The following is a 25190-nucleotide window of genomic DNA, read 5'->3' on the forward strand; positions in this document are numbered from 1 at the left end:
TTAAAGCCATTTGTTTTTTAGAAATAAAATATACTTTTATCAAATTATTAAATTGTTATTTTGATTTGGAATGCAAATTTCGCCAATTGCGTTATCCTGCATGTTTGTGGAGTTTTTCGATTCGTACATTTCGACAGGTAAATCACAGCCTAAGTACGCATCATTGTCCACACAATATTTTATAAATGTGCGCCAGCACGGATCTAAAACTAATAAATATGGATTACCAAAGATGTATAAAAGATAACGAGCACGAGATATTGCCACATTAATACGTTTTGCACAATGAACAAATCCTAAAGAATGTCGTATATCATTTGGTACGTATTTCTGTGTAGATCGTACAGTGGAAATTAATATTATATCACGTTCCTGGAAAAAAAAAAATAAAATTAATTTTATTGTTGAAACAAATTTGCTATAGATTGTACCCACCTGTCCCTGAAACTCCTCTACCGAACCAATTTTCGGCATAGCAATATCAGCTGTAATGAAAAGGTTACGCAAATGTTTTACTTGTTTCGTGTAGGGTGTTATAATACCAATGCTTTCGGGTTTTATATTTTTTCGATAAAGTTGTAAAGTCATGAGGAAAACCTAAAATTATAAATGATGATGAATGCTAATTTCTAGATTTCAATTATATGTATAATGAACCTTACATTTTTAGCTTCATGGGGATTGTACCATGACGGTGAATCTTTTTCTTGCATATTTTCACTTAACATGCCATAGAAGAAGACACCGTGTGCTTTCGAACGAATTTCCGATTCAGGCAATAAATCACATATTTTATTGATCATTTCAGCTTCACGAGAATTATTTTCGCTTATATTTGGTATTAATTCAGAATCATAGAAGAGTTTGTTGTATATATGAAGTATGGAAGGCAGTGCACGATAACTGTATAGAAGTTTGGTAACCAAACGTGGATCAAAACCACAAGTTTTAGGATAACGTATAAGATCCTTTAAATAAGGCGAACGGGCAAGTAAACGTTCCAGAAAAGAGGTGGACAGACCTTTTTCGCCAGCATAACGATTTGTTACAATTGCCTGCAATTGCAAGGGATCGCCGGCCAGAATAACTTGGCCACGATATTTCGATACCTGTGTAATAGCTACCATTATTTCAGGTTCCGAGCACTGACCGGATTCGTCGATTAAAACATGTGTAAAATGGCCTCTAGGAAAATCCATTTGCAGAAAATTTCCCAAAGTTGAACAGGTGCTAATGGTGACACGATGACGTCCCAAAAATTTCATTTGACACTTTAGTTTAAGTCCCGATTCAGTGACTATCATGGAATCATTACAAGTACCATCTGCTGCTATATCAATAGTGGCACAATATGGCATAAGATGCTCTGGCACTAGTTCCTTTTCAATTTGGTTTTGTGACACCAGACGTATAAAATCTCCCGGGCAAAGATCACCACTTTCTATTAAACGAGATGTTATTAAATCGGCTGAACTGTTAGAAGGTGTTCCCACCAAAAGTCTTGCACTCGGCAAGTGTTTAATCAACTGCAGTATGGTCTCTACTAGAGTAATAGTTTTACCCGTGCCTGGTGGTCCAAATATAACATAAGGCATATTTTTAACTTCGCCACGAAGGATTTTAAATACCGCCATTTTTTGTATGGGATTTAAAGACTCATTATACCATTTGTAAGTCGTACCCTGAGAAATAATATTATTATCCTCGTCCAACTGTACATCAAGTTGTGGCTGTTCGCGCAAACTAACATTAGAGGGAAATAGAAACTTTTCTCCCAAATGCCTGACCACGCGTTCAACAGCAAAATGTTGTTTGCGAAAACCGAAACGTGAAAAATAAAATTCTAAACGATAATCTTCGCCATTATACTTTTGCTGAAATCCTGCATTGAATTTTAGTAAAACTCTATTGAATAGAACCTTGTGTATAACACCGTCATAACTACGTTTATCCGAATCTCTATCACTCCAGGGATTTATAGCGCGTACAACATCACCCAAAACCAATGAAGGACGTCGTTCACTTAAATTTTCAATAGCAAGCGATAGATATTCACCATCTCTAGTAAAATGAGCACGTTCACGGTCATAATTGCGAAAATTAACAAAACATTCGATTTCCTCCAAGTAGATTAAAGTTTGAAAACGAGATGTATAGTTAGTTAAACAAAGTTCCTGTTGAATACTTGGAAACATTTGTTCAATATGATCCAACATTTCATGTTTATTTTCACAGGTTAAATACATTTTGCGCAAACGTTCCGGTACTTCAAAGTAACCTATGCGTTGAGCAACAAAACGGCGTTTAGGAGCAATACCAACACCTGGTACTACTTCACCACGATTAGACCAAATCTGTAATTATTAATGAATGAAAAGTGCCACAATGAACTCTCAAGTATTAATGAATATTTACCTGATTCGCATAATGTCGCGAACGATATGTTTGATTACGGCTACCTACAACGGGGGTATTTTCATTACGTTCTACATCCACTTCAATAGCCAAATTTTGTTTGATAGCCTCAGCTTCTGCCTCCGTTTCACATACAATTATTGATATACTGCGCTTAATGCGAAAACTTTCAAATTGTATAACAAATTGTTCATTACTTTGACCAAGATATTTTGACTCGACTTTAAATTTTATTGAGCGTTTTGCATTGGGTTCCAGAATGAAGGGAATGCCCGGCTGAGGTTCTATTAAATGCACTTGTGTCTTACCCTTACGACCGAAAAACTCTATGTTTCCGCGAAAAGTCCGATCACAATTGTTGGTACAAGTACATTCTATTATCTCCTCCTGATTTAAACTATTGAAAACACAATTTATATCAGGACTTACTGTTATGGCACGATTCTCCGTGCGTTGCTCTAAACGAAGTGTAGTGTTGCCATTGATTTGAGATTCGTAAATTTGTTCCAAAACTGTTAGTTTAATGCAGCGCCAAACATATTCGCCCTAATTATTAAAATAATTAAGATGTATAGTTTTAGTGATTTAGTTTGGGGTGGTAAAGAAAAATTTTAATTTTACATATTTCTCGAAATATGGGAACAAGATTTTCCTTACCCTTTCACACTCAATAAGATCGGCACTAACAATGTCACCTAAATTCAACTTGCATGCTGCTGGCAAAACATCAAACGTAAAATAGGCATCTTGGTTAAGGACTCCCCAATCATTGTACAAACGCTTAACGGTGCATTTCTCACTTTTCATTAGGCGTGCAGGATGTACACTAACCTCTTCCAATATTTCGCCATTACGATCAACAAAATGTTCATCACTTTGAACATTACAACAGATATACACACGATCACCCTCCTTAGGTATAAAATCAATTTCGACCGAGTCCAAATGAATGTTCATAGTTTTATAGTCTGTATCGACTATTATAGAATCAGGTTTACGTTCTGATATTAAGCCCAATATATTACGCTGATGTGTATTAAAAAATGTCGGTCGCTCGGTCTTTAATTCTTTTATTTTGGCTTCAATCTAAATAAAGGCAGAGAAAGAGAATTTATAAATAAAAATAAATAAATAATATTGCCGTCAGCCACCTTTTCTTCTGAGATTGCTTCTTCATCCCAATATTGGTCTATAACTTGGTCAATCTTAATCACTTTTATATGATCGGTTTCCTGGTGTTTATAAGCCAAATACTCAACGCGACAACCAGTTTTCAATTCATTGGCCACTGATAAGGCCACATTCATATCAAAGAATATGGCATGATCAATGGAGCCATGATTACTTTTCAAAGCAGTTATAATGCCTGCACATAATGATATAAGTATTAACTTTACAAAATGCTCTTAATAATTATTCATTTTTCTTCTATAGGTACTTACCGGTACGTTTAAAACATTCGGTGCTTCCGTTTGGTTCCACAGATGATGTTTTTGTTGTTTGTATAATATGTTTCATACAGGATATTGGTTCTGCATTGTGGTTGATATTTTCCTTATCAATTTCCAAATCAAGTTTATTTTGTTCTTCTTCCAGTTTTTCGGCCAGTTCATTTTTGCGAGCTTCTCTGGAGACCCACAAATTTCTTAAAATCGTTATCATTATCCGTCCACCTGTTGCGTCTTTTGTCTAGGTCTAAAACTACTTAACTAGAAGTAATACATACGAAAGAGTTTAGTTATGTATGTATACTAAAAAAACACTCGTCACTGCCTTAAGGATTGTGCTTTCTATCCAAAGAATCATACATCCAATCGGTTTCGTTAATGTAATTCAATTCTTTACGCAAATTTTGCAAACGCTTCAAATAATTTTCCGTCGTGGTTATTTTAAAACCACACTCGGTTACAATTAGAGAACGATAACGTGAGAAGGTTTTATCAGTTTTAACTTCGGCTTTCTGTGTCTAAATGGGAATTAACTGTAGTATACTGTACTATAGAAGCTTAATTTCGTTTAATTTACCTCACTGGGATTGGATGAACTGGGCTCTTCGGATATGCTGGGCAGCTCCGCAGACATTCTTAACAATAAGGCACACAAACTTTCAATAACAAAACTGTTATATTTTGTGTTTTTAACAAATATTTTATAAAAAAAACTATTTTTCCAATCACAAATTTAACAATAAATATCCAATTACAATCAAAAAATATTTTTTTTGCAAATAAGAAATTGCAATTTTGTGCGGCTTTTTTGTTTGTGGATGTTGTTGTTGGTGTTAGACACAGATGTATAAAATGGTACTAAAAAATCGCGTTGCCATATGTATACCTCACTAAACATAACATAGGCTATAACATTTTTCGTTATGTTAATTATACACTTACTTTGAGTAGAAAATTTATATTTTGTTATTATTTTCATTTATTAACTTAATTTTTCTAATACTATTGAAAGAAAATTTAGCGATTTTTTTATATATTAGCTATGAGCACGACAACTCTGGTCACAACAATAACAAAACATTTGTTTTGTCAAATACATTTGACATTTCTACATAACCAAAAAAGGTGCATGTAAAAAAGGGTTAAAAGCAAAATTTGCAAAAAAAACTTCGTCTGCTGTGCTGTTACTAAAACTTTAACCAAGAAAATAATAATAATAAAATAAAAGAATTGGAAAATTTTTAATTTTGTTGCATTTGCAAAAGGGTAAACTTTAAAAAATATATCACTATTGTGGAAAATAATAATCGTTAATACTTCTAGACATCAATTTAATTCGAGTTGTGTGATTCACAAAGAACTGTGCATTTGTTGAAACCGTCTGAGGTGGTTGTGAACCAGAGTATAAACGTGTTGAAGTTACTGGTGGAAAAATGGTTAAAAATAAAAAGGGCAAGAAAGAGATAGTTTCAGCCGGAGCTGAAGTATCATCTGGAGAAGAAATGTAAGTGAAAATAAAAAAATATTTTATCGTCTGTTGGAACATGCTGTCTGGTGGTTTGAGTGAAAGTGCTGCGTTGTCAAGTGTGTGTTCGTTTCGTACATATGGATTTCGATTTCGATGTTGTTTTTATGCACTTTAATACATTCAAACATACTAGGTATATTAGGGGCATAACTATTTACAATATTAAAATGAGTTTAAAAAAATACCTTTGTGACAAAAATCCCAGGAAAAAAATATAATAACTGATGTATCAATGTCTGTCCCTTTAATAGCTGTTTCATGGTCCTACAGAAACATAGTGTTTGCAAAAGTATTTGAAAAGTTATGGCCCTAATGTACTTTGTTCATTGTATACATCTATTGTATGTATACAAATGTGGTGTGGGTACCAAACTTATTATTTTGCATGTTTTTCTCTTTTTCTCGTCTAACAGCGAAACGGAAACTCAACAAACGGTCATTGACTCCGACGGACAGGAGGAGAAAAATGTTAATGTTAAAAACAAAAAGAATAAACAAAAGAAAGGGAAAAAGAATAAGAATGTTTCTGACGATGAAGAGGACAACGATGATGTCGAAAATGTAACTGCAGGAGTGGAGAAACTCAAGATTAAGTCAAAAGCTAAAAAGTCTGCATTTGAACTATTGATGGACGATGACGATGATGATGACAATGTCCAAGAAGTTGCCAAATCTGAGAGTGAGGAAGAGATCAATGAACCTGTGAAACCAGCGAAGGGAAATGATAAGAATGCTGGTAAAAAAGGCAAGAAAGCTAAACGTAAAGGCAAAGGTGATGACGATGATGAAGACTTAGATAAGGTTTTAGCAGAACTTCAAGCTGAATATGCTGGTAAGGCACCTCCTGTCGCCACAGTTGTATCACCGGAAGATTTGGCCGACGAAGAATTCGCAAAGGGAAAGAAGAAAAACAAGAAATCTAAAGCTCAGAATGACGAAGCTGAAATGGCTGCGAATGAAGATGCTGACGATGTTGATGCAGATGAAGGGGGTACGGTAAAAACTGCTGCACAAAAGAAAAAAGAAAAGAAAGAGCGTCAAAAACGTGAAGCAGCTCTAGCCAAACAAAAGGCTGCTCAAGAGCCTCAAAAGAAGCAAAAAGTGCCCGAACCTGTTGAAAATCCAGAAGAAAGCGTGCCCGAGAAAGTAGAAGAAACTAAAGAAGTCTCTGCCGAACCTGAAGCTGCCGGCGATGAGGGTGAAGGGGAAAAGGCAACAGGTAAAAACAAAAAGAAGGGTAAAAAGGACAAAAAGGCCGAAGCCGAGGAGGAAAGCAAAAAGGATTCCAAAAAGAAAGGCATGTCCGCAGCTATGGTGGCAGCTATGCAAGAGCGACTTAAAAAAATTAAAGAAGAAGAGGAACGACAACGTCAGCTTGAAGAGGAACGTATACGTCAGGAAGAAGAACGTGAACGTTTGCGTCTAGAGGCAATTCGTTTGGAAGCCGAGCGTAAGGAAAAGAAAAAACAAAAGGAAGCTGAACGCAAAGCTCGTCTTAAGGCAGAAGGAAAACTGTTAACCAAAAAACAAAAAGAAGATCGTGCTAGGGCACAGGCTATGCTGGAAGCCCTCAAAGCTCAAGGTCTTGAAATACCCGATCCTACAGAAAAACGTCCCACAAGGCCAGGTATTACCACAAATATAAAGTTTTTCGTCCTTAAATTATAACATCTCTCAATTCATTATCTATTTTAGGCACCCGTATTCGTCCCAAAAAGAAGGGTCCTCAAGCCAACCAACAGACTGAAGCTGAGGCTAAAGCTGCTGAAGAAGCGGCCAAGGCTGCCGAGGAAGCTGCTAAAGCTGCCGAAGAAGCTGAGAAAAAAGAAGTTGTTAAAGAATCTTGGGATGCATCTGATTCTGAGGAAGAAGGAAACGATGACACCTCACAAGCTACGACAACAAACAATGATGAGAAATCATCCAACGAAAACCCACTTCCTGCTGAAGAAGATGATGATTCCGAAGAGAATGATAGTGATTCAGATGATGATAGTGATAGCGATTCTGATTCAGAGTCTGAATCAGAAGACGAAAAGGAAGAAGCCATTAATGTTAACGATCCTGAAGAACGTCGTCTTCGTGCAGAACGTCGTATTATAAAACGAAAAGCTGATGCAGAAAAAACGCGTACAACTGATAATCTTCGCGCTGCTGTAGTTTGCGTACTAGGTCATGTAGATACCGGTAAAACTAAAATTCTCGATAAATTGAGGCGAACTCATGTGCAGGATTCCGAAGCTGGTGGTATTACTCAACAAATTGGTGCGACAAACGTTCCAATCGATGCCATCAAAGAACAATCGAAAATCGTACGCAACTCAAGTGAATTTGAATTCAAATTACCAGGTTTACTTATTATTGATACACCCGGTCACGAGTCCTTTAGTAACCTTCGTAACCGTGGTTCTTCGCTCTGTGATATTGCCATTTTGGTCGTAGATATAATGCATGGTCTGGAACCTCAAACTATTGAGTCAATCAATCTGCTCAAACAAAAGAAATGTCCCTTTATTGTAGCCCTCAATAAAATCGATCGTTTGTATGATTGGAAACTGATGGCTCGTCGTGATATTCGCGATGTTCTCAAGGAGCAGGAGGCAAACACACAAGTTGAGTTCAAACAGCGAACTCAAGAGGTCATTTTACAATTTGCCGAACAAGGTCTCAACGCAGCCCTTTTCTATGAAAACCCTGACCCCAAGACCTACATCTCCCTCGTACCCACCAGTGCTATTACGGGAGAAGGCATGGGAAATCTTTTATTCCTTATAATCGAATTCTGTCAAAAAATGTTGTCCAAACGTCTCATGTATTCCGATGAACTGCAGGCTACTGTATTGGAGGTTAAAGCAATTCCCGGTCTAGGCACAACTATTGATGCCATCCTCATCAATGGCAAACTGCGTGAAGGTGAAACAATGGTTTTGGCTGGTACCGATGGACCCATTGTAACACAAATCCGTTCCCTTTTAATGCCACAACCTATGAAGGAACTGCGTGTCAAGAACGCCTATGTTGAACACAAAGAAGTCGTCGCTGCACAAGGTGTTAAAATAGCCGCTAAGGATTTGGAAAAATCCATTGCTGGTATCAATCTCTTAATTGCTCATAAACCAGATGAAGTTGAAATATGCAAGTAAGTTGAGTTGGTGAATAAATAGTTGATTCTAATAGAGTTATTACATTTATTAAGTGAGTGTTATATATATTAAAATGTCATTGATTTCCAGGGAAGAAGTAGCACGTGAATTAAAGAGTGCTTTAAGTCACATAAAATTAGCTTCGACTGGTGTTTATGTTCAAGCGTCAACATTGGGTTCATTGGAAGCCCTTTTGGAATTCTTGCGCACATCTAAAATTCCGGTAAGTTTTATTTCGTTATTTTCCCGATTGCACGCTTATTTAAGAAACTAGCGTCGAGTTTATGTTTTCAATACAAAATATCGACATTTGAGGGAAAATTGATGTGATCACAGGAATTCTCGATTGGAGGCTTATTAAAGAAACTAGAGCCGATTTTAGGTTTTCTATAAAAATATCGTTATTTATGGAAAAATGGATTGATCACAGGATTTCGTTACTTTCTCGATTGGAGGTTTATTTAAGAAACTAGAGCCGATTTTAGGTTTTCTATAAAAATATCGTTATTTATGGAAAAATGGATTGATCACAGGATTTCGTTACTTTCTCGATTGGAGGTTTATTTAAGAAACTAGAGCCGATTTTAGGTTTTCAATACAAAATATCGTTTTTTGATGGAAGATACAAGTGATCACAGGATTTTGTTATTTTCTCGATTGGAGGCTTATTCAAGAAACTAGAGCCGATTTTAGGTTTTCAATACAAAATATCGGTTTTTGATGGATGATACAAGTGATCACAGGATTTCGTTATTTTCTCGATTGGAGGCTTATTTAAGAAACTAGAGCCGATTTTAGGTTTTCAATACAAAATATAGTTTTTTGGTGGAAAATTCAAGTGATCACAGGATTTCGTTATTTTCTTATTTAAGAAACTAGAGCCGATTTTAGGTTCTCTATAAACAATATCGTTTTTTGATAGAAAATAGAAGTGATCTCAGGATTTCCTTATTTTCTCGATTGGAGACTTATTTAAGAAACTAGAGCCGATTTTAGGTTTTCAATACAAAATATCGTTTTTTGATGGAAGATACAAGTGATCACAGGATTTTGTTATTTTCTCGATTGGAGGCTTATTTAAGAAACTAGAGCCGATTTTAGGTTTTCAATACAAAATATCGTTTTTTGGTGGATATTTGATGGAATATTGAAGTAATCACAGGATTTCGTTATTTTCTCGATTTGAGGCTTATTAAAGAAACTAGAGCCGATTTTAGGTTTTCAATACAAAATATCGTTTTTTGATGGAAGATACAAGTGATCACAGGATTTCGTTATTTTCTCGATTGGAGGCTTATTTAAGAAACTAGAGCCGATTTTAAATTTCAATACAAAATATCGATATTTGATGGAATATTGAAGTGATCACAGGATTTCGTTATTTTCACAGGATTTCGTTATTTTCTCGATTGGAGGCTTATTTAAGAAACTAGAGCCGATTTCAGGTTTCCAATACAAAATATCGTTTTTTGATGGAAGATACAAGTGATCAAAGGATTTCGTTATTTTCTCGATTGGAGGCTTATTTAAGAAACTAGAGCCGATTTTAGATTTCAATACAAAATATCGATATTTGATGGAATATTGAAGTGATCACAGGATTTCGTTATTTTCTCGATTGGAGGCTTATTTAAGAAACTAGAGCCGATTTTAGATTTCAATACAAAAATCGATATTTGATGGAATATTTAAGTGATCACAGGATTTCGTTATTTTCTCGATTGGAGGCTTATTTAAGAAACTAGAGCCGATTTAAGGTTTTCAATACAAAATATCGTTTTTTGATGGAAGATACAAGTGATCACAGGATTTCGTTATTATTTAAGGAACTAGAGCCGATTTTATGTTTTCAATACATAATATCGATATTTGATGGAAAATTGAAGTGATCACAGGATTTCGTTATTTTTTCGATTGGAGGCTTATTTAAGAAACTAGAGCCGATTTTATGTTTTCAATACAAAATAAAGATATTTGATGGAAAATTCAAGTGATCACAGAGCCGATTTTATGTTTTCAATACATAATATCGATATTTGATGAAAAATTTAAGTGATCACAGGATTTCGTTATTTTCTCGATTGGAGGCTTATTTAAGAAACTAGAGCCGATTTTAGGTTTTCAATACAAAATATCGATATTTGATGAAAAATTTAAGTGATCACAGGATTTCGTTATTTTCTCGATTGGAGGCTTATTTAAGAAACTAAAGCCGATTTTAGGTTTTCAATACAAAATATCGTTTTTTGGTGGAAAATTCAAGTGATCACAGGATTTCTTTATTTTCTCGATTGGAGGCTCATTTAAGAAACTAGAGCCTATTTTAAGTTATCTATAAAAAATATCGGCATTTGATGGAAAATTGAAGTGATCACAGGATTTTGTTATTTTCTCGATTGGGGCCTTATAAACCAGAGTTTATTTTAAATTTTCAGTACAAAAATATGTTTTAAGTTTTTCGTTTCATTCTTTACTAACAATATTATTTGTGTATTAAATTATTTATATGATTTTTTTTATTAAATATTTGGCAAATGACAAATAGTTGAATGTAATTCACTTGAATTATAATAGTATTTAGTGTCATAAGTATTCTTAAATTCATTGATGAATATATTTTCATTGATTAACACAAAGTATTATTTATTTAATGTGTGTTATTTGTCATTCAAACGGTTCATGGCGTTATTTTTGCTTTTAATTGTTTTATTAATTGAAGCTAAATAAGTAGTAAAAGAAAACAATAATCAAAAAATAGAATTAAAATTGAATTAATGTTCTCTGAAGTGGGCCATAGTTTATACTATAGAGAATTTCATACGTATTCATAGTGTATATTTATTTGCACATGGTACTTGTGTTTTACGAAATGGACAGAGTCGGTGAAAATTTAAACTTATTATGTATGGAGGTTATTATTTAGAGTTTAGAAATGGTAAAGGGAAAAAATTGATTTGAGAAGAGATTACAGAACTTTGTTGTTTTCTTAATTAATGGCTTATTTATGAAACTAGAGCTGATTATAGAATTTCAATAGAACAATCTATTTTTTCTGGAAGTGATCACAACATTTCGCTATTTTCTTATTGATCATTGGAGGTTTATTTAAGAAACTAGAGCCTATTACTATGTGATTACGGGATTCTGTTATTTTCTCGATTGGATGTTTATTTCTGGAACTAGAGAACTAATCACTGAAAATGATCACAGGATTTTTTCTTGGTTTTTCTTAGTTTATTGATTGGAGACTAAAGGGGACTAGGACATATTTCTGTATTTCAATGATTTTAGATTTCGTTATCTTTACAGAGTGAATGATAATACTTTTATGTTAGAAAATTCCTGTGATCACTGATCAAAATGCTGTTGTCAGATCCAAATTTTTATTTTTAAGTTTTTGAAAAAAGAATATATATTTTGTTTAATGATTAATGATCATAAATCGATTTTTAAAGTTATTGATAGTGCATGAATACCCTTATGAATATTCATACATACAAACATATGTACAAAATATTAATGAAGATATTTTTAGTAACACATTTAATTTTAAACGCACATTTTATAAATTATTTTTAAATAAAAAACGTATTTTAGAAATGCGAGGTAAAACACACTACAAAATTTCAGACAAACAGATCATAGGCATATCATTTAGCAAACAGGGTGGTACGAAATTTCATGTACAAAAAAATTATTTAAAATATGAAATATTAAAAAAAAAAATAAAAATTTTGAAATAATTATATCCTTGATTTCATTTCCTTTAGCTTTATTAAGATATAAGGAGTACAAACTATAAGATATATCGAATAATCACCCTGTAGATAATGTACAGTTAATATACATACATACATATGTTAATATGTTTTTAAACATGTGTATAGGAAATTCTTACAGCACCCCCTCTTGAATAAAAACGAACTCTTTCAATAGCTGGGCCACCACTACGACTATTAAATAATATAAACAGCTAAAGAACGTAAGGAGAAATAAAAACCTATCTAGAGACATCGATGCATAAAAATTCGATGTTGATGTTGTCTTTGAATATAGAAACACACAATATTTCGTCATTGTCGTAAAACTAGAAAAAGTACGATAGAAACAACAAAATGTAAAACAAAAAAAAACAGAAAGAACGAACAAACGAATGAATATGTAGCACATGTAGTAGACTGTCTATAGAAAGTAGTGCTTTGGGATCTCTTAAAATTTGTTGTCTACACTACCAATGTGGGTGGTTAAAATTTGCTAGGTTAGGCAGGCACCTAACGACGCCGTGCGTAATAGCCGAATGACGGCACGTATTTTGCAAAATGCGGTCGACAGCCAAAATAAACAAAGATTTTTGTGTTGATTTTTTATTTTCTAAATTTTATTTTTTCTATATATTTATTTGGTTTTGCTGCTTTTAAACATGAAAACGATATCTAATGAAACCAATTATTAGTCATTTCCGTTGGTCGTTTGAAATAAAATCAATTATGGAAACAAATTTTTTTGATACGTTTATTAAACAACACAAATTAAAAAATAAAATAAAAAAAATAAAAAAAAAAATTATTAGAAATATGTTTAAATAAAATAAAATATGCTTGTCATGTCCATACAATTTGTTGATATGGTTATCTGTCAATGCTAAATGTCCAAGTCATATTTTAAATATTTTGATTTTCCTTTTTTCAAGGTATACCGTACTTAGCAAAGCTTAGTGCCATCCGTTTCCATTAGATATTTTGAATTCATAAAGCTTTTGCAACAATATGGTATTTAATTTTGGTTAATTGCATTTTCCAAAAATGTCTTGAATTAATAATAATCTTTTAATTTCAAGTATTTTTAGTTTTTAATTTCCCAAGTACACAATTTGTGTTTCTTAGTTTTATGTCATTCATTACTTTTTTAGTTAATTAATATCAACGGATAGGGGTTTTATTACAAATCAGTTAAAAGATTAGTCCGTGACTTGTCCATAAACTATTCAATAGACTAGTCCAGTGATTAGTGCGTAAACTAGTCCGTATATTAGTGTGAAGATTAGCTTTTAAAATAGTCAACTATTCCATAGACTTTTGAATAGACTAGTTCATATATTGTCAAAATTATAGTCTAGTAAATCGACCAGTCTATGGATCAAACAAAACGTCGTGATTTATGTGAACACCTGCCATTTTGAGCTTATTTCACGGTGGTACTTTTTCGACCACTGATTCTGGCGGTCTATGCATAAGCACTTTGCTCAAGTGCGAAGATTCGACTAGTCCATACATTAGTAATATAATAATCTAGAGAGTAATCTATAGACTATTCAATCGACCAGTCTATGGGGTAAACAAAACGTCGTACTTTACCTAAACACCTGCCGTGTTGAGCTTAATTCTCGGTGGTACTTTTTCAATCACAGATTTTGGCGATCCATTTATAAGCACTTTGCCCAATTACTCGAACTATATAATCGCTGATCATTACTGCTCCGTAACTTAATCTCCGAGATGCCACGCAGATGGGATTCGGTAGATCCAAACACGAATCCATTAAATAAGCAGAGGACTTTGTTTTTACTCACAGAGAAAAGAACGTGGTAAAACTGGTATCAACAGAGAAAACCCTGAACATACTTAGACAAAGAAGGTAAATTTCATCCATCTCTATTCAACCCAGCACACTTCTCATTCATTCGACAAACTTAATCTATGAATGCGTGCCCTACATTCATCCTGTATCACGGTATTACACTTAACACCAACTCATTAGCTACGTTTAGTCCTATAGTCGTTCCTCTGTGGGGTATCTATTAATTTCGGCAACAGCACCGAACTTAGACTGTACCGAGCATCAGTCTTTTAACCGTCTCAGTATTTTCTTCTCGCGAATCTCAGTTTAAACAATCACAACATGCATCCGAAAGGACCACTCCAATAACCGGGACCAGATGAAGTCCGAAACTCTGCCCTGCAGGCTAACGGTTATGTGGTTCTTTGGTCTGATCTCATTTCAAATCATTCCAAGGAAAGGTCGAGGATACATTCGATCATTGTAGACTAGAGAAAAACTGGTGGCACATATTTTCCCGGGAATTGCAATTATACCAATTGTCATCATCCTGTCATCAGGATGGAATGGGTAGACAATAGGCTACTCCTACTAAGTACTTAGAACATATTTATATAACACAGCTACTGGTTTTCCTTCTTGAGATGAGGGCATTCAATATTGATTGAATGCGATTTCGGTATTGAATAAGAAATCAAATTATTTTCGTTACAAATGTTTATTCCTTTAGTTTTCGTAACAATAGATTTCCGATTCCTTAGGTTATACTTAGTGCAAGATTAAATACCAAACGACAGCTTATTTTCTAAGATTTAAAACATTCGAGGTTAAATTATTAAATATTTAAAATTTTACTGAGGATTCGATCGCTTTCGAATGTCACCAGTTGATTGATTGAAGACTAAATAGCTTTAGAAGAATGTCGGTTAAAGCGCTATGGAATGATCTTAAATTTTTCTTAGACCTTTTTTCATAGGTTGGCTCTACGCTTGGCTAATTTCCTTATAAACTTATTTTTGTTCTTTACAAAAAACATACGGGTTTTCTTAATTGAAATAAAGAGCAAGAAAACTTAGCTTTAAATTGAACTAATTATGTCTTTTTTTTAGCACAAAACTACTTTTATTATGTATGCTTAGGTTTTTTCCCGCATTTATCTTTTGTTTATTTAATGAATGGGCAGGGTTTAAGTTTGCTAGCAACTGCCAGCAATAGCAAATTTGACATTTTTCTTTTCGTTTCTCTTTTTTTTCTTTTGCAATTTACGAAACCTATGAAAAAATACGCCAAAAACAAAAACTATTGTTTGCAATGAACATTTCACAGTAATAAGTAACTAAGAGTATTTCATTCATAAAACTTACAAAATCTTTAATGAATTACAGCTGTTGGTTGTTCAACGAATACGTCTACTAATTGAATGAACAACAAAAAAATGGTATTTTGTTTTCAACATACATTTGTAAACTTATGCTTGTATCTATGAATGAATGAATGAATGAACGAACGAACGAACGAACGAACGAATAAATGTAAAGGTGTGGGTGATCATTGCATGTTTGTAGGTAGCCAAATGTTGCTTTTTTAGCATGCAACATGGTTAAAAAAAACACACTGTGCATATAAACGAACAGATGTGGTCAAAAATATACTATTGTTATCAATGCCAAATGTATAGAACAGCTGGAAGAGGCTACAAAAATATGTTTTATTTTCACATAAAGCATAATTTGAAAATAATTTTCTAAATATACATACATATCTCTATTGTTCAGATAATAATTAAAAAAATTCTTCTTTATTGTCAATTTCAGAAAATTTTAACCATTACAATTTGGTTTTGTTAAAATTATTATCTAGTTGTTACTGTAAAACTGTTAAATTTAGTTTAGACTTTGGTCAATCTACTCTACTAATGGTGATATGTACAAAACTGAAAAAAAACACACTCACTTAATTTAGTAAAAGTATCTATTTGCACCACCTACCTATTATAAAATTCTTTGTTGTATCAAATTATGAATGAATTGAAAAATAGAAAAAAACCAAATGAAACAAACTCCTACTAACCGGTAGTATTATACCATATTTGTATAACAAGTTACCATAAAAGTTTATACCTCAACTATTTCTTAATAAAACGTTTTGTACGTCACATATGGCTGAATATACATTTCAATAAAAATATGTAAATGTGTATTTTTTTACATATACCTAAGTGTGTAGCTGTATGTATTTCACTAACGTATTTATTTAATATTATATTAAGTAACAAACTGTCACAACTCAAAATCATAAACTTTTAAAGAAGGTATTAAACTAGTAAAAATGCCTCTATATAAACTTTTTCAATGATTCAATTTTGCTAATATTCCGTTACATTTAGAAAGTAATTATCTATTTTCATACTTTGCCTTGAGAATAGTAAAATTATAGAATAGGTCATGTTACTCACTAAATACCATAGGTTCTTGGTTGATTAGCCATCAAATGTTTCATATGTTTTACAGCACTTAATTTTGTAGGTTAAATTTGTGAAAGAATGTTTTGGAAATCTCAAGAACCCTAAAGAAATCAATCTCAAATTTAGGGTTATTTCGCCAAATAGTTTGTTTGGCGTAGAACTTAACAAAGCTGAACAGTTTTAGTTTACAGTGTATAAGTAAACTTGGTTTTAGTTGAGATTATTTGATTTTAGATCTACGTTCCACTCGACAAAATTATGAGCTATATCTCGAACAAAATTGGCAACAGCTTTTTCCATGTTTGTAGGCCTAGAAACTTATCATTTGAGCGACGATTTCTATTGTACTATGTTCAGTATGTACATGGCCATACTTACTACAAAGACATGTGGCCTCACATTACCAGGAAACTTTCTTTCTACAGTATTGTAGGCACGGGGAAATAAGTTGCTACGAATATATCTATGTAATCTGCCGGGACTATAAACTGGTGATGACCAAATGTATAATCACTCATTCCTTGAAAAAAGTTAACATGATGTCGAAGCAGAGAACCTAATAATCTTATATCATCGGAAGCATTAGTCAACAGCGCAGAGTTCCAGATTTTGGCTTGCAATGGTTACTGAAGTGGAGAATAAAAATGAAAGTCTATAATTATAAGTTTGGTTCTGTTGCAGAGAGAAATGCCTGTGGTATTAAGTATTAAAAATAAGTTGATGTTAATTGTGATAGGGGTTGGATGCAAGGGTATAAGTGTGATTTTTTTCAATGAGTCTGCCAGATAAACGAAAAGTGTGTTGAGTATATTATCTTGTACAAATGATACCACTTTCCTTCCTAAACCGGCTATGTTCCGAGATTCCTCCGTTCTTACCGGTTATATGTGAATAAGGACGAGTATTCGGCTTATTTGATGGATCCGTATTTCGGTCTGCTGATTATGTCCTTATCTGAGTGGCTGTAAACGGAATCAAATAAAAAAGTGGTGAGTCGTCTAATAAACTCACCCGGTAGTTTAAAAGTAGCGCCATGAAGAAAGGCCAACACCGCAGGTGTTTATCTAAAGCACTTCGACTTCTTGTTCTTGTAGAAAATGTCACAGATTATGGGCCTTAAGAGTTTAAGAACTTGGAAAACTGACATTCCATCACCACCAAATAGAACATCAAGGTAAAAAATGTTTAAATTCAGTTTCTGGTGGTTGATACTGAATATAAAGGGTATTTTCTTTCTTTCTGAGATCAAGATACTGGAAAACTGACGTTTCATCGAGATCAAATAAAACATTAAATCGATAAATATTTCAAAGCTAGTATCCAATAATTTAGATGGATTGTTTTATTGTCTCTGTGTGTGGAGAATAATTATACTGAGCCTTTACATGATAAAAATATTTCTTTGAGAAAGTACATTGGACTAATTGTCACCTTAAAATACTGTTAAACTAAACACAATCTATAACTTTGCTGTAGTCAAACACGTCTACTTTGCTCCCAATCTTTAAAAGGAATCGCATATCTACTATTGGGAAGAAAAAATTAAATGGAATTGAAACTGTTGAATATATTTTTACCGGCACTTTATGTAACAAGATTACCAGAAAGTAATACTATCTGATCCTACTGTTTGTTACCAACTTTTCAAAATTAACTTTTCGATTTAGCACGAACAGTTTGTGTTTTAACATTTCTTTTATTCATTCATATAGTGTATATAAATATTTATATCTATATATGTATGTATAAATGTATGTACATATTTTTAATACCGAGTGTTTGTATGTGTAACTAAAACAGTGAATGAATGAGTAAAACGTACATTCGTAAACATTTATGAATGAAATTAAGTGTTCATTCAGCACACACTGTTGACGGACGTTTTTGCCATTATTATATGCATTATTCATACAATGTGACATACATGTATTGTGATGGTGCTTGTATATGAGTATATTTTGTGTATTTCTTTATTGAATGAAAATAAAATGAATTTTAATACGCTTAATCACCCAACCCCCCCCCCCCCCCAAAAAAAAAAGTTGTTTGACAACCCTTTTATGAACAAATTAAGATTGTGGCTAGAAAGTTTTTGAATTTTTTTGAGTTTTTTTCTTAAACTATAGCAATTTTAATAATTTATGACTTAGCTTGTTCTTATTTTATGACCACTTCCTTCTTGATATTTATTTCAGTTGTTCTTGACACGAAAGTTTGTTTAGGAATTAAGTGTTCTTAGGTTTCCCCTAAAAGCTTTATTTACTTGTACTATCAATGTACGATACGTACTATTACTAAAAATAATAAAAAAGTGAAAAAAAATATCAACAGGAAGAATTGCTTCCGTTGCGAAATGTTGTTTTGTACATTAAAGTTGGTTTTTTTTTTGGTCTAAATCAAGATCGTCGTTGTTGTCTTCTTTAATGTTTGCATATTTTCCCCTCGTGCTTATTTTTTTCCTTCTATATATATATTTTTTAAAATCATTCTACACATACATACATAAGACTACAGTGAGAAAGTGTTTAAAATAATAACTGGTAACGATTTAGCAGTCGAACTTGTCCATTTGTTCTGACACACCGAAATGTTTTGTTTTTTATTTTTGCTTAATTGGAAAGTATTGCGGATATCCGCAGTTTTACAATATTGGGAGAAATAAAATTAATTTTCAATTACTAATTAATTTCCATTAAAGTCTGGGGTTTTTTGCTGAACTTTTAAGTAGTTATACTTTTAAAGAAATATTGTAACCCTAGAAATTAAAAAGAAATGTCAATGTACTCTGACAAAAAAAAAAAAAAAAAACATTAAAAAGTTTTCATTACATTTAATAGTTTCCAGCCCCCCAATAGGTATTTTATTTATGTAGAAAAAATATTATTTATACTTACTTGGGTCCATATGTCTAAATGTATATATTTGTAAGCAGCATGTTTATACATAGAAGTTGTACATATGTTTTACTTACCCCCCTCACTGTTGTCAAGTGGATAATAGTGTGACTGACGGTGACGGTGCTGATACTATTTGTGTCAATTAAGTTAATTGTTTATTGTACAGTCTCTATACATACATACATACATATATTGAGAATTTTGTAAAATAACAAAAATTGTTTTTATTTTCTTTTTATCATTTTAGTACTCAGCCATTCGTATTGGTCCAGTTGTGAAGCGTGATGTCATGAAGGCATCAACAATGTTGGAACATGAACCTCAGTAAGTATTATAAATGATATAAATATAAATATTTTTTTGTTTTTAAATGTTAGCCGATACTACTATTATTAATTAATATATAATTGGTAAAAATTAAATTTGTACATCGGCAACTATTAAACAGAGATCAGTCGAAAAGTTTTTGAGATAATCATATTAAATTATTTGATTATCGTCATCTATAATTTTGCTGAAAAGCCTGTTACTTGATATCGTGATAATCGACGGAATAGAATGAAACGAAGAAAACCAACTTAGATGTTTTTCTATAATAAAATTCTTGCAAGCACATGCCTGACAGATCAGAATATGTATCAAACATCGTCGATCTTTTTAAGATCATTCTATTGTTCGACACCATTAAACGGAGACAACCAACTTATTTTCATAGCTAGATCTAGAATGCAAAAGTGCAAAAACGATCATTTATAAAGATCATTAAATTATTTGACTATCGTCATCTATTTCAAACGTATTTTACAAAAAATTTATTAAATAATTTTGCTAAAAAACGTGTTATTTGATATAGTTATAATCGATGATCACCGATTGATCGACAATGATTTAGAATAGTCAATGAGACTGTGTTCTTTAATCTATCAATCAAAAATAGATCACACTGAACAAAGACATCTTAAGAGTTGAAACTATAACCTATTTCTTCTTTGTAAGATCAGCAATTGGCAATAAGATATAAAACAAAAAGTCATTTATAATCACCGATCTGCAATAAACTCTATGCAACAACATAGAACAAAGGACTCTTTAAAGCAAGATCGTCAATTGAAAATAAAATCAAATGCCTGACAGATCAGAAAATGTATCGAATATCGTCGATCTTTTTAAGATCATTCTATTATTCGACAGCATAGAACGGAGACAATCAACCAACTTAGGACTTTTTCTTTATTGCAAGATCGTAAATTGACAATGAAAGGTGAAACATACTTCTTGCAATAACATGCTTGACAGATCTGTATATACATCAAAGATCGTCGATCTTTTTAAGATCATTCTATTGTTCGACATCATTTAACGGAGGCAACCAACTTATTTTCATAGCTAGATCTAGAATGCAAAAGTGCAGAATCGATCATTTATAAAGATCATTTCTTCTAAATCAAAATATATATGTTCTCCTAGGTAGGATCCATTTTAAAGTGTTAAGCATAAGTCAGAAGGTCTTCATTTCGCTGCAACCGTTTGTAAAGATAGCCACCGATCGTCCAGAAGACTAGCTATTTTAACATGTGCTTGTCCTACGAGGAAGCCAGTTATCATCGAAAACCAGCAAAAACCATAAGCGTCCACTCTCACGCTTACAAATGGGTTATAAAGTGTCGATTGTCTACATCCTCGTTTACAATGATTACATCCATGACAAAATACACATAACTGTGCGTTTGTATGTGAAATGAGAATTTTTGAACGTTGTTAACCTCATTGCTAAAAAACGACCAGACATAGGACAATAAGTACTGTTTTAACTTTGATTTCTAAAATGTTTAAAAAAAATTCTTAGTGGCAAAGTATTATTAAAACACATAAATCAATCCATAACTTTTGTAATTTAATATTTTACACACATAATGCATTCAAATCGTTTACTAAAACTCTAGTATTATTATTCTATGATTGATTAAATACTATTATAGTATTGTAATAATGATGATGGTTAAACCATATTTGGTTTATTTTTAATATTTATTTTCCCCACATAAATATTTTAAATTTATATAAATACACACTCAAATACATACATGCATACATAGATATTCATTCACGAAAAGAATTAATGAATGAAATCCAACGAAAAAAAAACAATGGTAGTAAATAACAATTTAAATAATATTGAATATCCGATGTTGAATAAATTAATAGCCATCATTAACATCATCATCAACATTAACTTTTCCTTATGAATATCACATCGTCATCAACAATCATGATGATCGCCAACCATACAAACGACTATAAAAACTTGTTTGAATAAACGAGATGAGACTGAATGAATCAATGACAATCTCAATATTGGGCTGTCTGAGTGTTGTGTATTAACAGTGGGGCAGAAAACTTGACAGATGTAAAAAGAAATTTCCATTCGAATAAGCAGATCATATAAGTGAGTTGTTTTTCAAATTAGAAAGATCTATATTGTTAAATTAAAAAAAAAAAACGTAACAATTTTGCCTTCCACTGTTTCTTTTGCACGAATGCGATACGCATGTTTGGATAACTGAAATATAGACAGACAGACGACGGACTACGACTACAGCATACTCAACTAACTCCACATGCAAGATTCAGGAATTTATTATGCTATTATTTTGTCTTTTTTTCTAAATGGGTAGTTTCCTGTGTAATGTGCGATCATCGGGCGAATTACTCACTTGTAAAAAATGAGCGAATTGCACAGACATTCATTGATATGTAGTATGTAAGTTCATACTATACACGCACGCAGCTGTTGTCAACTAATTAGAAGCGCTAACCTTTTTTTGTTGTTTTAGTCATACTAGTTGTAAAACCCCTTTTCATAAGAAACCGTAATGAATAATTTCAATGAGTTCAATTGAATACTATTGAGTATTACTATTTTAATTAAAGTTTTTTTATTAAGAGACATATAAATAATTTAGAATTTTAATGATAGTGATCATATTTGCGAAGTGTGAGACACTTAGTTTAGTTTTGGTTTCCAAGTTATATTTTTTTAACTCAATATTGAACTCAGTCAATTTCAGTCGACGAATAACAGATATTTAATGTAGATATAAGTATTATCTCACTTTTATTTTTTACGTTTATAATTCTAATTAGTTGACAACAGCTCCTTACTAAACCAATTTCAATTGGGTATTTCAAATTCATATTATATTAGGGACTTAACTCTAGCAAATTACTTGCATTAACACTAAAATTGAATCACTTATAGTGTAAGAAAGCTTCGATCCTGTTTCCTTTATTAAGACTAAAACAAGCTTTTTTTATAAAATGAGTTTATAAATAATCTTTTAATATTTATATTTTGGTTCTATGGATATGGTGTCATCCTAATGTATGCAATCTTAAATGGAAATAAAGTATATAATAAATACGACTTTGAATTTGAAGATCATGAACAGTGATTATACAGTCCGCTTGTCAACTCGCGTCTGCGTTAACCTGTTAGAATAGATTTTCTGAAACTCTTTATATAGGAGAGTCAATTTAGTATATGTGTTAATTTTGTTTAGATTTTAAAGCCCCTAGATCTCAAAGGCATAGCAATGTTGTTAGTAAATTTACCCATAAATGGCTGTCTAGATTTAAAAAAAATTATGTCATCGATATCAAATGAAATGTTTTTAAACAATCAAGTAGAATCGAAAGTATAGGACCACTCCAATTGTCACATATTATATAGTATTTGATCCAACATGTTACCCTGAGAAATCTCTGGAGTTCATTTAGTTTTCATCCAGAATAACTCAATGATGTTGAATATAAAAAAATGCCTTCTCTTAGCGGCAGGAGCAGGACATTCTCGGAGACGGAAGGCCGTTTCTTGTTTATTCCTGCGGCAACCCAAGTCGACTTGCATAGTTACTTCTGCCAGCAACCTCACCTAAGGTTTTTTTGATTAAAGAGTTTAATCTTAGTGTTCTGCTACCAGTACCTCTTGTCTAACAGGACAATAAACTGGTGATGTCATTTCACTTTTAGGCTAGTCCTTAAAATGATTTGACATGGGGTCTAACCATTAACATATAATCTGGTACTACGGGTTGCCAGCAGGACTATGTCCTGGCTGGTCAGCATTCACGTAGTAAATTCGCAGGTAGAGTGAGTTTCGGTTAAATGACTGAGACACGGTGAAGTCCATGATTCGGGTTAAGTTCGGTGCTGTTTCCGTTGGCAACAGATTTCTCATAATGCAGTGACTGTGGGACTGAGTTGGTATTAAATGTATATAATACGGAATTAATGTAATATTTGTGACGTATGATTTTCTCTTATGAATGTGTCGGATAAATGAGAAGTGTTTTGGGTTAAATATGTATAAAAAAGGTATCTTAAACTAGTGTCGTCATTGAAATTTCCTTTCTTGTCCAGGTATGTTCAGAGAAAACTCTGTTCGTACCTGATTGCTCAAGTACTTGAGCAAAGTGCACGTATACTGGACTGAAAATTGTAAATATGTAAATTGCCACCGGCGTGTAAGAAGAAAAATGCGGCGGTTGTGAGTCGCATAAAAGCTCAAGCAGTGGTTGAAAAAGACCACCGTGAAATAGGCCAACTCGACAGGTGTTCACGTAAAGCATTTTGATATTCGTTTGCTAGCAAACTCGGGTATCAGATTTTTATAATCTTTTAAAGTTGAGATCTAAAATTATATTGTCATTTAGCGAATTTATCAACAGTTCGATCTTCTCAAAATTAAGATTACGATTAATTTTCTCTTTTTTACTGAATTTAAAAACAAAATAGTATTAATAATTTTGTTATTAAAATTTTTTTCTAATTTATTACATTATGCAATTCTTTCTAGATATGCAACTATTTTGGCGTTTGATGTTAAAGTCGAAAAAGAAGCACAAGATATGGCTGATTCCTTAGGCGTTAAGATATTCCAGGCCGATATTATTTATCATTTATTCGATAAATTTATGGCTTATCGTGAAGAATTAAAACAAAAGAAACGTGAAGAGTTCCGTTCCATAGCAGTCTTCCCATGCAAACTTAAGGTAAGTTTAAATATACATACATATATTTAAAAATGTCTTTGTAATTAAAGTAAAAAATAAACACATCGTTTAAGAACAGCAGTAGTTCCGGCAATAATAGATGATTTATATTATATAAAATTTATGTAGACCAGTTTAGTTGCTATAATTTCCTTAAGAAATATAACAGAGCATTATGTAAAAGTTTTATAAGAACTAAACTATTTTATTATATTTAACTGGATCTAGAACCTATTTTATAAAAGTTGTTCTTGTATTTATATATTCCAAACAACATGCAATACAATTGAATATGTATCAGAACATGTTACCAACCAACGTCTATTTTTCCATTGATATGTGAATGAAGAAACAAACATTCTTTTGTGGTTGTGCTGGCTGGCTGGCAAGCAACATGTTTTCGATCAAGTTTGGTTTTCTTTTTCGTCTTCAGTTTTTTTTATGATTTCTTCTTTTTTATGTTTGTTGGTTATGTTATGTTTTTAAAAGAAGAAGAATGAGGATACACTCTCGCACTGTAATTGCGTTCTACAGGCGGATGTCAGCATTTATAGTAGACGGTTGTTATAGTTATCGTTGTTATTGTTGTAAGCGTCGTACAGGTGTAAAATGCAATCAACCGGATGAAGATACATTTATAACCCTAGAAGCATGTCAGAAATTGTGTGAAGTAATTGTATTAGCTGAA

The 25190-nt window shown here is 32.5% G+C and overlaps 3 protein-coding genes across 4 annotated transcripts in view; 1 reads left to right on the forward strand and 2 right to left on the reverse strand.

Annotated features, from left to right (window-relative positions):
* Positions 1-2: 2 nt before the first annotated feature.
* On the reverse strand, positions 3-4077 carry LOC111690725 (probable RNA helicase armi). Its single transcript, XM_023453268.2, has 7 exons — positions 3858-4077; positions 3567-3781; positions 3073-3501; positions 2416-2961; positions 663-2354; positions 436-597; positions 3-372 (listed from the first exon to the last, which is right to left on the reverse strand). Exons 1-7 carry the CDS (start codon positions 4075-4077, stop codon positions 40-42), a joined length of 3597 nt encoding a protein of 1198 aa, XP_023309036.2. The 3' UTR covers positions 3-39.
* Positions 4078-4189: 112 nt separating this feature from the next.
* On the reverse strand, positions 4190-4817 carry LOC124420339. 2 transcript variants are annotated; one of them, XM_046952804.1, is made up of 2 exons: positions 4441-4817; positions 4190-4375 (listed from the first exon to the last, which is right to left on the reverse strand). In XM_046952804.1, exons 1-2 carry the CDS (start codon positions 4495-4497, stop codon positions 4190-4192), a joined length of 243 nt encoding a protein of 80 aa, XP_046808760.1. In that variant the 5' UTR covers positions 4498-4817. The 2 variants fall into 2 exon arrangements, with proteins under 2 accessions (XP_046808760.1, XP_046808759.1); XM_046952803.1 differs by having other exon boundaries at positions 4190-4381.
* Positions 4818-4977: 160 nt separating this feature from the next.
* LOC111690701 (eukaryotic translation initiation factor 5B) overlaps positions 4978-25190 on the forward strand; it is a 34029-nt gene continuing 13816 nt past the window's right edge. The window contains exons 1-7 of the mRNA XM_023453239.2: positions 4978-5129; positions 5187-5367; positions 5805-7018; positions 7087-8530; positions 8625-8757; positions 19699-19775; positions 24307-24502. Of these exons, the coding sequence (XP_023309007.2) occupies positions 5297-5367; positions 5805-7018; positions 7087-8530; positions 8625-8757; positions 19699-19775; positions 24307-24502 (3135 nt within the window). The 5' untranslated portion in view covers positions 4978-5129; positions 5187-5296. The remainder of the gene's footprint in view (positions 5130-5186; positions 5368-5804; positions 7019-7086; positions 8531-8624; positions 8758-19698; positions 19776-24306; positions 24503-25190) is intronic.

The sequence above is a fragment of the Lucilia cuprina genome, chromosome 5 (assembly GCF_022045245.1).
Source record: "Lucilia cuprina isolate Lc7/37 chromosome 5, ASM2204524v1, whole genome shotgun sequence".
Classification (NCBI taxonomy): domain Eukaryota; kingdom Metazoa; phylum Arthropoda; class Insecta; order Diptera; family Calliphoridae; genus Lucilia; species Lucilia cuprina.